Source organism: Notolepis coatsorum (assembly GCF_963971535.1).
Source record: "Notolepis coatsorum genome assembly, chromosome: 12".
NCBI classification, from domain to species: domain Eukaryota; kingdom Metazoa; phylum Chordata; class Actinopteri; order Aulopiformes; family Paralepididae; genus Notolepis; species Notolepis coatsorum.
Genome location: NC_140176.1, coordinates 97,309,988 through 97,323,367, shown reverse-complemented (window position 1 = coordinate 97,323,367; position 13,380 = coordinate 97,309,988). Strand labels below are relative to the sequence as shown.

General features: G+C 42.4%; 1 protein-coding gene across 3 annotated transcripts in view; it reads right to left on the bottom strand.

Moving 5' to 3' along the window:
- The window catches only part of syk (spleen tyrosine kinase), an 88,457-nt gene that overhangs the window by 20,199 nt on the left and 54,878 nt on the right, over nt 1-13,380 (bottom strand). For 2 of the 3 annotated variants that reach the window (XM_084326740.1, XM_084326742.1), the window contains 4 exons: nt 12,429-12,501; nt 9,824-10,010; nt 6,725-6,934; nt 3,890-4,076 (listed from right to left, as the gene is read on the bottom strand). In XM_084326740.1, the coding sequence (XP_084182866.1) occupies nt 3,890-4,076; nt 6,725-6,934; nt 9,824-10,010; nt 12,429-12,501 (657 nt within the window). The remainder of the gene's footprint in view (nt 1-3,889; nt 4,077-6,724; nt 6,935-9,823; nt 10,011-12,428; nt 12,502-13,380) is intronic. The other variant, XM_084326741.1, reaches the window with a different exon arrangement.

Below are 13,380 nucleotides of genomic sequence, written 5' to 3'. Positions count from 1 at the left end.
TGATTATGAATTCAGTGGTGTGCCCAATGCAACTGAGGTTGTGGTTGACCCAAAGAACAATGCTGTGTCGAGTACAAATGAGGTTCTGAATAACAACGGTTCAAATAACAATGCTGTGTCATATACAAACGAGGTTCTTGCTAATGACGGTTAAAATTTCAACTTTGTGTCAAATGGAAATGAGGTGGATAGTATTGGGCCAGATGACAGTGTTTCCAATACGGGTAAATCAAGGGTGTCAAGTGGTAGTTCTACCAGACACTCAATGTCATCAAACATTTCTGCATCCATCTTGGCACAGGCCGAGGTGGCGGCACTTGTGGTATTGGAAATGGCTTTAAAAGAAAGTCATGAACTGGAAGCCCAGGAGGTACAATTAAAGGCACAAATGGAAGCCCAGCAAGCACAATTAAAAGCACAAATGGAAGCCCAGGAGGCACAAATAAGAGAAAAAAGGCAATTGCTTCAAATACAAAGTCAAATTGCTGCTCAGACAGCTAAGGTGACTGTTCTCAGGAACAGAGGGTCTGACATTGAAAGCAGAGTTACAGATGGAATGAACTCTTATGTGTCAAAAGAAAAGGCTGCTCTCAACCCCTCTGCTGTACAATTCATTCCATCACTGTCAGACTGTCATGTCAACTATCCATCAACAGGAGGCAGCAAACCTGCAAGACCAACTCAATCACACCAAAAGCCATACAATCAGCTCAGTACTGTAGCCACCCGGCACAAGGAAATCATTTCTCAAGGAACCAAAACAAAACCAAGTGCTCCAACTCTCACTGCAAGCATGCCACAAAGATCTCAACACCTACCTCATGCTGTATATTCACCGCAGCAACCCATTCAAAGCAGTGAGGATCAAGGCAATATCTTCACGATCATGCAGAAGCAAAATGACATTACAGCATTACTTGTGCAACAGCAAGTTTCCTTATCACTACCCCCCAGGGATATACCAATCTTTGATGGAAACCCTTTTGAGTACAACACATTCATTAGAGCCTTTGAACATGGAGTGGAAGGAAAGGCTGCTAACAGTGTGGACTGCTTGTACTACCTGGAGCAGTACACTAGAGGGCAACCTAAAGAGCTGGTAAAGAGCTGTCAACATATGCCATCCGACAGGGGGTATCAAAAGGCTAGAACGCTTCTGCATGAACGTTTTGGAAATGAGCAGAAAATAGCCACTGCATATATGGAGAGAGCGTTTGGATGGGTACCTGTAAAATCAGAGGATATCAAGGCCTTACAAGCATTTTCGTTATTTCTACGCATCTGCTGTAATGCCATGGAAGACATCAGCTACATGTCTGAGATGAACATGCCATCAAACCTACGGGCAATAATCATGAAGCTACCTTACAAACTCAGAGACAGATGGAGAAACATTGCTTTTGAATATCAGGAGAGACACCATCGTCAAGCAGGTTTCAGTGAAGTTGTCACCTTCATTGAAAGACAAGTGTCTATTGCATCTGACCCACTGTACGGGGACATTCTAGACACTGTTGTCTCAATGTCAAAGTTGAAGATTGGAAACAAAACTTCACAAGGACGCCTGCAGGAGAGAGGAAGCAGTTTTGCTACATCTATGTCATCTGTTGAGTTTGACAATCAAGAGGAGAGAGACAAACCAATAAGAGAATCCTGCCTGCTATGTGAAGAGGGCCACAGTTTGGAAACATGTTCTAAGATGGAGAGGAAACGGCATGGTGAAAAAATAGATTTTCTAAAAAGAAAGGGTGCTTGCTTTGGATGTCTATATGTCGGGCACATAAGTTCACAGTGCCATAGTAGGCTGTTTTGTAAAATATGTAACCTAAGACATCCTACCATTCTCCATATTCATGAAAGGGAATGGAAAGAACTAAGATCACGACAAAATGACACACGAGATGAAAACAGAATGAGTCAAGTCACCATTCCCAAAACTTGTGGCCACATAGGGGCCGGAGCACAGAATTGCATCTTGTCTATTGTGCCTGTCAAGATCAAGGCAAAGAAAGGCAGCACAATCTTAGAAACGTATGCATTCTTAGATCCCGGCAGTTCATCCACTTTCTGCTCCGAGCAACTCATGAGGAAGCTCAACGTGACAGGAAGGAACACTAGATTCCTAATGAAAACGATGAACCAAGAAAACTTCGTCAACAGTCACGTCATCTCGGGACTAGAGGTTGCGGCACTAAACAGTGACACCTACATTGAGTTGCCTGATGTGTACACCCAACACAAGATGCCTGTGACTCGCGATAACATCCCGCGACAGAAGGACTTGTATGCTTGGCCATACTTAAACACTGTGGAAATTCCTGCTATTGACGCTGACATGGAGTTGTTAATTGGAACTAACACTCCAGACGCAATGGAGCCATGGGAGGTGATAAACAGCAGGGGTAAAGGACCTTACACTGTTAAAACCCTGTTGGGATGTGTTGTTAACGGACCATTGAGAGAAGGCGGTGACAGTGGGATCGGCTGCCCCACAGTCACAGCCAACCGCATTTCCATTGCTCAGATAGAGGAATTGTTGGTTGAACAATACAACCATGACTTCAATGAGAAATCAACAGCAGACAAGCCAGAAATGTCCATAGAAGACCTCAAGTTCATGCAGATTGTCAATACTTCAGCCGAACTAAAGAATGGACATTACTGCTTGCCATTGCCTGTTAGAGAGGACAACGTTGTCATGCCCAACAACCGCCACCTTGCTGAGCAAAGAGTCCTCTGCCTAAAAAAGAAATTAAACAAAAACCCTATCTTCAAAGAAGAATACACTAACTTTCTCAATAACGTCATAAGCAACGGCTATGCAGAGAGAGTGCCAGAGCACCAGTTGGAAGGAAAAGAGGGAAAGGTGTGGTATATCCCTCACCACGGGGTACACCATCCTAAAAAGAAAGACTTGAGAGTGGTTTTCGACTGTACAGCAAGCTACAAGGGAGTGTCACTCAACACCAAGCTACTCCAGGGACCCGACTTGACAAATTCCCTGCTTGGAGTTCTCACAAGGTTTCGCCTAAACTCTATAGCAGTTATGGCTGATGTAAAGGCTATGTACCATCAAGTCCACGTGGCAAAACGGGACGTGGACTTCCTTCGCTTCCTCTGGTGGCCAGGAGGTGATCTAACACAGCCGCTCACTGAGTACAGAATGACTGTCCATCTGTTTGGTGCAGTATCATCGCCCAGCTGTGCTAGCTTTGCCCTTAGGAAAACGGCTGAAGACAACAAAGCAGACTTCCCAGTCCACATAACAGATACCATCCAGCACAACTTCTACGTGGATGACTGCCTGAAATCTGTGTCCTCAGAGGCAGAAGCCATATCTTTGGTTACAGACCTTACAGCTGTATGCCAGTTGGGAGGTTTCCAATTGTTGAAGTGGATGAGCAACAGCAGATCTGTGTTGGAAACCATTGATGTAGAAAAAAGAGCCAATAACGTAAAGGAACTGGACTTTGACAGGGACAGCCTTCCCGTCGAGAGAACCCTAGGACTGCAATGGTGTGCAGAAACTGATACATTTAGGTTCAAAATGTCAGTTCAAGACAGACCATTCACAAGGCGAGGTCTTTTGTCTGTTGTCAGCTCAGTCTACGACCCTATTGGGTTTCTAGCACCCTTCACCTTACCTGCCAAGATGCTGCTGCAAACCCTCTGTAAAATGGACTACAGTTGGGATGAGCGTATTCCTCAAAAGTATCAGTTGCAATGGGTGGGGTGGCTAGAGGACTTAAAAAGACTCAGCACCTTTAGTGTGCCAAGATGCTTTCAACGTCTGTTTCGCTGTGTCACATTGCATCACTGCGGGTCCTCGGGAGTTACGTCATCCACGGTGACCCTCTCTCCCTCTCCTGTTCGCTGTATACAAACATACTACATAGCAGCCCTCCGTGAGGGCCTTGGACAGGCCGAAGTCGCTGATCTTGGCGTAGTGCTGCGTGACCAGCAGCACGTTCCTGGCCGCCAGGTCCCGGTGCACGAAGTTGTGTTCCTCCAGGTACTTCATGCCCATGCACACCTGGTGCACCAGCTCCGTGATGTTCTTCACTTCCATGCTGAGCCTGGAGAGGAGGGACAAGCGCAGGTCACTGTGGCTGAACGCCTTTATCCTTTTAGCCAGGGGTGTTAACCCTCCAGTCACCCTTCAAAAAACCCACTACCTGTCTCCCTAGTGACCGAAACCAAAAATGTTTCAATTTTTTTCATGAATACCATTATTAACTTCAGTCCTCACCATACATATAGAATATTTATTCATTTTCAGGATTTTAACCATTTCTTAAATTAGGGTTAGGGTTAGGGTTGGGGTTAGGGTTGGGGTTAGGGTTGGGGTTAGGGTTAGGGTTAGGGGGTTAGGGTTACCCTAACCCTAAGCCTAACCCTAACCCCCTAACCCTAACCCCAACCCTAACCCCAACCCTAACCCTAACCTGTCCAGTTCTGCGACTAGGGTGAAAGGTGTGACACTTGTTGTTCACACGTTAATAGTGATTGTTTTTAAAAAACAAACATGGATTATTGTAATATGAGTCCGAGATGTGATACTGAGCTACTTTTTTGGCATATACATCAAATCTAGCCAACGCTATCCACAAACACACGTGAAGAAAAGGCTTTTTGAACAGAACTGCGACAAGGGTGACTGGAGGGTTAAAGGAAAACTCCAACATTTTGGGAAATTAGCTTACCGTCTTCTCCAGAGAGAGACAAGAAGATAGATACCAGTCTCCAGTAGAAAGCTATCTGGCTGCATGTTAGCCTAGCTTAGCACAATGAATGGAAGTGGAAATGACTGGGTAGCCTAGCCATTCTTAACCATCAATAATATGTGTTCATTTTCTTACTCACCTCTGATATATTTACTTATTTACATATTTACTTATTTGCATTTTGCATCTGATAAAATACAACAATTTAATTTGACAAACCCTAACCCTAAAAACTGAAAAGAAAAATATTATCTATTAACAATTTATTTAGGTAACATAAATAATACTAATTCGTACATTGAAAAAAAAATATATATATAAAAAAAAAATTAGAGACCCCCACAGGTGTTGTTGACCCCATTTGCCCCCCCATAACTCGAACCCTGCTCCTTGCAACCACGGATGACCCCCTCCCCCACACCACGGATGACCCCCTCCCCTCCCCCGCACCACAGATGACCCCCTCCCCCCCGCACCACAGATGACCCCCTCCCCCCCGCACCACAGATGACCCCCTCCCCCTCACCACAGATGACCCCCCCCCCCCCCCCGCACCACAGATGACCGGCTCCTAGTTTAGTTTAGTTTAGTTTACTCAGTTTATTTGATCAGGGACAGTCAGGGGTGTAAAGTACTTGAGTAATTGTATTTTGTTACAATACTTAAGTACTGTTTTTGGGGATTTGTACTTTACTCAAGTATTATTAGGTTTGTATACTTGTACTTTTACTCAATTACATTTCAGAGAAAAAATACATACTTTTTACTCGTTACATTTAAAATGCAGACAAAGTACAAAGTACAAATCTTGCAGGTCCAACCATTTTAATTATTATATTTGTTTCTCTGGCCGAACTAACGTTAACGTTATTAATCCTGTGGCCGCACTTTATTTAAAAACAGCCAATCAAATCCTCATCAATGGAAAATTAACCCGCCCATACCCATGCTGATTGGTCCTTGTGCAAGACTAGAAAGCGGGGATCTTTGACACCTGCTATCAGAAGAATAGACAGTCAGAAAAAAAGTGTTTTACTTTTACTTTTTAGTACTTAAGTACATTTAAAAGTAGAAACTTTTTACTTTGACTCAAGTGTGTTTTTAGCCAGATACTCTGACTTTTACTTGAGTACGATTTTCAGACGGTACCCATACTTTCACTTAAGTATAATTTCTGGGTACTTTTTACACCCCTGGGGACAGTGCATATCAATCAACAGTTTATAAATTTATAAATGAATACAAATAAAAAACTGTAAATATGTCGTTAGCAGGGTTGCTACTAGGTTTCAGCTGTAGTCCCAGATGTTTAAGCCAGAAAGAAACAGAAAGATAGAAGGATATTAAAGCTAATATAAAAACAGTTTAAAACATAATCTGTACATTCACTCTCTAGGCATTCGTGCATCTAAAAAAATAAAATTATAATAAAAAAAAACAGTGTACAGGGACAAATCAAAGCTGTATAAACACTGTATAGGCAGGCACACATATATATACATACATAATCATAAATCACATAACCACATAGGACTGACCCCTATTAGTCGACTAATCGGTCGAAAGGAGCCGTAGTCGACTGCCAACCTCTTAGTCGATTACAAAAAAAAAAGCATGGCCTAGAAGCGTGGCTAACGCTAATGGCACGCATACCAGAGACTAACTGCCTAAGAAAACAGGCACAGAGGCACTGAAAGAGGATTTCACCCATCTAATGAACACACTAGACAAATATCAAGATGTATCCATCAGTGGACCAATTGCATTCTTTTGCAGAGGACAAGAAGCCTTCAGTCGACTCCTTCAGACATTAAGCAGCCCCCACAGCCCAAATGGAATGGTACAAAAAATATATAAAAAAATATTATATATATATTTTTTTTGTCGACTAATAGTCGACTAACGGCAAATTTTGGCCAATCATAGTCGACTATCCAAATCCTTAGTCGGGGACAGCCCTAGAACCACATCATCACAGTAAGGACAAGAACCAGACCTACCTGTTCCTCTGCAGGAACCTGTGCAGCGGCCCCAGCTCCGCCAGCTCCATGACCAGCATGAGGCTCTCCGCCTCACAGATGCCGATCATGCGCACGATGTAGGGGTTGTCCAGCTGCTGCATGACGTGCGCCTCGCGCAGCATGTCCGCGCGCACCGCCGGGTTGTTGTCGTCGTTCTTCAGCACCTTCACCGCCACCTGCTTCTCCGACCTGGTGGAGGACGAGAGAGGGGTCGGGGGTCACGCTTAAAAACCTTCATTTAACTCTTTCACTGCCGCACTACCAAACGGTTAACCCTTTCTGTTAAAGTTATGTGATGTATACGATTGCATGTAACTGTCTAACTGTTTCCACAAGAGGGCGCTATAGGCGGAGCTATTGACGCTGGCGCCAGGTAAGAGGGTATTTAAGGGATTGTTCCCTCCCTCTCTGTCTCTTCCCACCTACCTCCCACAGAGAGAAGGTCTCATGTACTGTGTACCAATGTGATAATAAACCACGCCGATTAAAGGCTGAAGTGAGAGGACCTTGTCGTCATGATAAGTTATTGTCGCCCCATAGCTAACTCTGTCAACACTTTCACTGTGACGGTACACAGAAGGTTAACCCTTTCGCTGCGACGATACACAGAGGGTTAACCCTTTCGCTGCGACGATACACAGAGGGTTAACCCTTTCACTGCGACGATACACAGAAGGTTAACCCTTTCGCTGTGACGATACACAGAAGGTTAACCCTTTCGCTGCGACGATACACAGAAGGTTAACCCTTTCGCTGTGACGATACACATAAGGTTAACCCTTTCACTGCCACACAATGGCAGGTTAACCCTTTCACTGCCACACCACAGAAGGTTAACCCTTTACTATCACACTACCGACGGTTAACTGTCGGTAGTGTGATAGTAAAGGGTTAACCTTCTGTAGTGTGGCAGTGAAAGGGTTAAACTCGAAAAGGCAACTGAGGTTTCACAGTGCAACCCCTTATGAAATCACCACTGAGTGTACATAGGACCCAGTGCCTTCTCAGGAATTTAGCATGTCTATTTTTATCATGCACATCTTATGTCTTCTTATTACCAGTTTTTTTTATGTCTATTTTATTATTAGTATTATTGCACAATCGATGCGGGCATGACCACCCGCATTTCACTGTATGCCCTGGTATGTATGTGACAAATAAACCTCTTGAATCTTGAGACAGTCTGAGTATTGTATACAGCGAAAAATAAATAAATAACGCACATCCTCTCCATTCCTTGGTGCTGAGCCAAACTGTAAAAACAGTAGTACTGTACATGAAACAAAGCGGGGCTCGCAACTCACTTTTGATGCTCCAAAGTGTTTTAATTGTGACAAAAAATAGCAGGTACAACGTTTCGACCCTTCCGGTCTTTTTCAAGTATGAACACAACAGAAAATTGCATCTTTTTTATAACGGAAATTAAATGAATAAATTAGCTATCAGCCCCACCTGGTGATCAGGGGCGGTACCAAGACTTGTATGATTTTCTTATACATTTTAGACATGATTTTTTTTGAGCATTTATTGCTTTTTCCTGGTCAGACATGACCGACAGATGAGGAGAGGATGAACGGGAGAAGAGGCGGGGAAGACATGCGACAAATGTCACCGGGAGCGGGAGGCGAACCCGGGGCGGCCGCGTAGGTGTGCGAGGCACTAACGTGGTGTGCCACGAGGGCACCACGATTTTAGACATGATTCAGTAACCTCTTTATCTTTTATATTTGACATCCTGTATAAAAAAAGATGCAATTTTCTGTTGTGTTCATACTTGAAAAAGACCGGAAGGGTCGAAGCGTTGTACCTGCTATTTTTTGTCACAATTAAAACACTTTGGAGCATCAAAAGTGAGTTGCGAGCCCCGCTTTGTTTCATATTGTATACAGTGTGACGTCACGTACTTCCTCATCTTGTAGACGCCCTTTATGACATACTTTATATGAAATGCTTATTTCTGAAAGAGCCCCTGGGAGTGTGCTACATACAGTAAAAAAGAAAGTAAGTAAAAAAAAAGTTATTAAGAAGTAAGTAAAAGTAAGTAAAGTCAATATACAATATATACAACACACTAAAATGAGCAACAGTGAGGTACAATGCAGCAATGAGATGTGGTACAAAACTTAGGGTAGGGTGCAAATGAGGTATTGGATGTAGTGCAAATCTTTTTAATACTAGATAAATATAACGTGTGTTAAAGTGTCTAAAGTGAGTAAAGTGAGTGATAAGGTGAGTGTTTGTTTAAAGTGAGTGTACATGTGGATGTGTGTGTGCAGTGTGTGTAGATGGCGCCATCTTGTGTAGATGATGGGTTGTTACATAGTGTCATTGTCATTGACATTGCCCCTTTGGCCTGAGGTGCTGTCAAAGAGACAGTGTGAGTATTGTTTTTTTTTTTTTTTTTCAAACTTTGTTTATTGGAGTTTTTCATTGCAATATGAAATGAGCACAAGGTCAAACTGTACACATATATGCCAGACGTATTGCACATATCTACATATAAGTAGTCAAAATATAGGTCTGTTGAATGTAAACAATATACATATTGCACAAAGCTGTATAAGTAGTCAAAATATAGGTCTGTTGAATGAAAACAGTATACCTGAATTGATTGATTGATTGAAAACTTTATTAACAGATTGCAGAATGGGTACAATACAGTACAGCTCAATACACACAATTGTTAAGGGGATGCAGACCAGAGAAAGACTTTCGTCTTGTTTACATCAGGGTCCCCCCCACCTATTGCACAAAGCTGTATAAGTAGACAAAATATAGGTCTGTTGAATGAAAACAGTATACCTATTGCACAAAGCTACGTATAAGTAGTCAAAGTATAGGTCTGTTGAATGAAAACAGTATACCTATTGCACAAAGCTACGTATAAGTAGTCAAAGTATAGGTCTGTTGAATATAGACTACAGCGCGTACACCAAAAAAAGAGAAAAAGATATTCCATTCCTCTCTTTCTGCTGTACAGTCCTTGTCCTGGGTGTACATATCTGTTTAATTGACTATGTCCGAAACAATATCTATATATTTATTTTGTGGTGTACACAGTGTGAGGTGATCACGTACTTCCTCATCCTGTAGACGCCCTTCCTGACGGTGCCGAAGTTCCCCGAGCCCAGCTCGCCCTCCTCCAGGAACAGGTGGATGCGGTTCACCGTGGAGGTGCGCAGCTCGTCGGGGTCGGCGTAGGGACTCTCGTATACCAGCGTGTCCATGGGCATGGCGTGCTCCGTGGGACACACGGGCAGGGCTGCTGCGGGGCCAGACATCCATTTTATATCCATTCATTCGAATTCATGATTTAGGACGATGTTTAAAAATTTAAATGTTCGCCTTTTATTTTTTACAAAAAGTGATGTTTGGTGAAAGTTAGATTTGCACTTTATTAATCCCGATAGGGAAATGCCTTCTTGTTTGATGATCAAGATGCACCTTTTATTCGTTTTAAAAGTGAAGTTTGGTGAAAAAGCGAGTTATTGCCCTATTAATCCCAATAGGGACATTCGTCTTTGTTTGATCAAGAGTAACCATTTACATTTACATTTAGTCATTTAGCTGATGCTTTTATGCAAAGCGACTTACAAGTTCTGTACGACAGTGCATGACAGTAAGGTTAGTTAGGGTTAGATATATTTTTTAATTAAAAAATAAATTATTCAGATATATATATATATAAATAAATATATATATATATTTTTTTCTTTTTCTTTTTTTATTGAAGATTGGTGAAAGTTAGGTTTGCACTTATCTTGGTTTGATCATTTCTTTTATGTCAAATAAAAACAAAGCTTATTTGAATGATTTCCTTGGCGTTTCTAGTTTTTAAGAGAAAAAAATTGATTAAAATCGTAAATCGGATATGGTGTGAGAAAATCGGAGATTTAATTTTTAGGCCATATCGCCCATCCCTACACACAGGCTGGTCCAGCTGACTATTGGTCAAACAGTATCACAGTTGTTCAGGATCCCCCTAACAACAGAGACCCATGAAAGGGCAAATGACCAGAATCAGAATCAGAAAGGTCTCTATGACCAAGTTGTTTACACAAAGGAAGGGATTTTGATTTGGTCGTTTGGTGCGACAGACAATTATGGTAGAATAAAATAAAAGGTAGAAGAAGATCAAATGGAATATAAACTAAATAAAAATATAGTCACAATAGAATAGAATATAGTTATAAAATAAAATATTATAATTATTTGTATTATAGTTCTACTCACTACAACTGTTATCAATACTACCACAGTATAATTTATTAGTCAGTGTGTGTTATGTAAAAATCCCAATTTCCTCTCGTGCCAATTCTCCCTCCTCTGTCCTGATCGTTGCTCGCATGTGCCCCCCACTGGCCGGTCGTAGGGAGGATAGAAGCCTTGCATCACATGTCCCCTCCGGTACACGAGGAGGCAGCCAGTCACATCTTTTCACCTGCCAGCGCGGACTCTCATTGGCGAGGAGTAACGTGTAGGAGGCTCACACTGCCCCCGCCATTTTCCTGTCTTTGCTGTGCAGGCGCCCTGACCGATCTGTAGGAGTCGCTGTTTACAACGACCAGACTACCACCCTTCGACTCCCGTCCCGCTAACTCTGCCAATTGAGTCAGTATGACGGCCGGCCCAAGCCGGAGGCAACGCTGACAGCCGGATTCGAGACCGGTGTCTCTTGCGTTGGTGATGAGTGCAAGGTCCGCTGCGCCACCCAGCCGCCTAATGTGTCTGTTTCTTTGTACTGTGAAGCACTTTGGTGACCATGACACTGCCTTGGTAAAAGTCATTACTGCCATGGTACCACCTTTAACTATAAACAACTGTATTGTTATTTCTATTCTAATTAGTGTATATACTTGTGACCACAGTTGTACAGCCCTGGCCTTTTCCTATTTAAATTTACATTTTATAATTCTATTCTATTGTGCTTGTATGTTAATTTAATTTATACTCCATTTTATTTTATTCCACATTTCAATTTTTTATTCCACCATAATTGTCTGTCCGTCAACGTCGCACCAAAAACAACCAAATCAAATTCCTGTATGTGTAAACTACTTGCCAATAAAGACCTTTCTGATTCTTATTCTGATTCTAACACCATAGTATAATCCCATTCAAACCATGACACCAATGGTAGTGACCAAAAAGTGACTTTCTTTTGTTGTTGTTGTTGACAATACCATGATACTCTTTTTAGGGGTTGTCAGAAATCGAAAACATCTTAGATGTGCGTCTCTTTGCTTCTCCACAAGGAACAGGAAAACCCTTATATGGACAGAGAACTCCTAGCAAGACACAGCTATACTTTCACATAACCTATCATGCCAGTTAGGGTACCTTATGTATACTGCACATGTATGTATACTTACTTACTCATAGTATATGTTCCGAGTCCTATTTGTTATTGACCATATTTATTGTAATGCATTATAACTGATAGGGCATACAGACCCTCAGATCACACTGCCTACTTACTCATAATGCTTAATTATATTGTTTACACTGCTTAGCTTTACTTTTTCTACTGTACTATAGTTGCATTGCCTATATTTATGTCTGTCTAATATAACCCTGCCGATACCTGTACCTCCCCTCCCCCCTCCCCCCATGCTGCTATGATGCCTGAATTTCGCCAAGGGGATCAATAAAGGAAAAAAATTGTGACTCCAGTGTGATTTACCTGTGTTGGCTGAAGCAAGGATTGACACCCTGGTCTCATAATCATTATCTGTGGGTTTGAGGCCGACTGCACGCTGCATTAGAGACGACACGGGTTAATAAGGTCACATACAAGAGGAACAATACAAATAGTTATATTACACTGTGCTGAAATGTCACCCGCAACCACAGCTGGACTTAAAGTGACCAGATGAGCGTAAAAAAAAAAAAATCTCCTCCATCTTGAAGCAGGGCGTCAATATCTTTCGTGAGAACCCGTATCACAGTGATTCTTAAAGGAAATCATGACATGGTCTTTTGTTCACCAATGTGTAACCCCCCCCCCCCCCCCACAAACAAAACAACAGGCTATGGCTGCCGTGTCCACAGAAAGCTTTTTTTTTTTCAAGGCAGATCGCTTTGGATATAAAAAATATGAATGCCCAGAGCGCTTCCAAAGCGCAGGGAGCGCTTATTGTTGCGTGATTTGCGTTATAGGTCGTATATACCTTAGGTCGTATATTACTGGGTTGTCAGACACCGCAAGAATCAGCCTCTCCTTAGGCTGGTAAAGCTATGCCTCCTAAAGTGTGAAAACGGAACTACAGGCTTTCCGGTTTCGACAAAACAATTATAGAAACGTGTGAAGTGCACAATATTTCCTCGTTTAAGCCACTGCAACGCCTTTGCCTGAAGAATTTACTACCTGACCGGGACGTTCTAGCTTGTTTGCCGACAGGATTTGGGAAAAGTTTGGTCCGTTCGGAGGCAGCTTCCAGGGGAAGTACATACACCGGAAATTCACACTTTCGGCCGTAGTGCTTTACCAGTCTTTATCTCACGGAGGAGATAAAACTGGGAACGAGGTTAGCCTCTCCTCTGCCATGTTTGTTGATATTTTTTAGTCCCGCCACTTCCTCGATTTTGATTGGTCGGTCGAAAAAAGTGACATTGATGAGCGGCTCTCCTCTCCT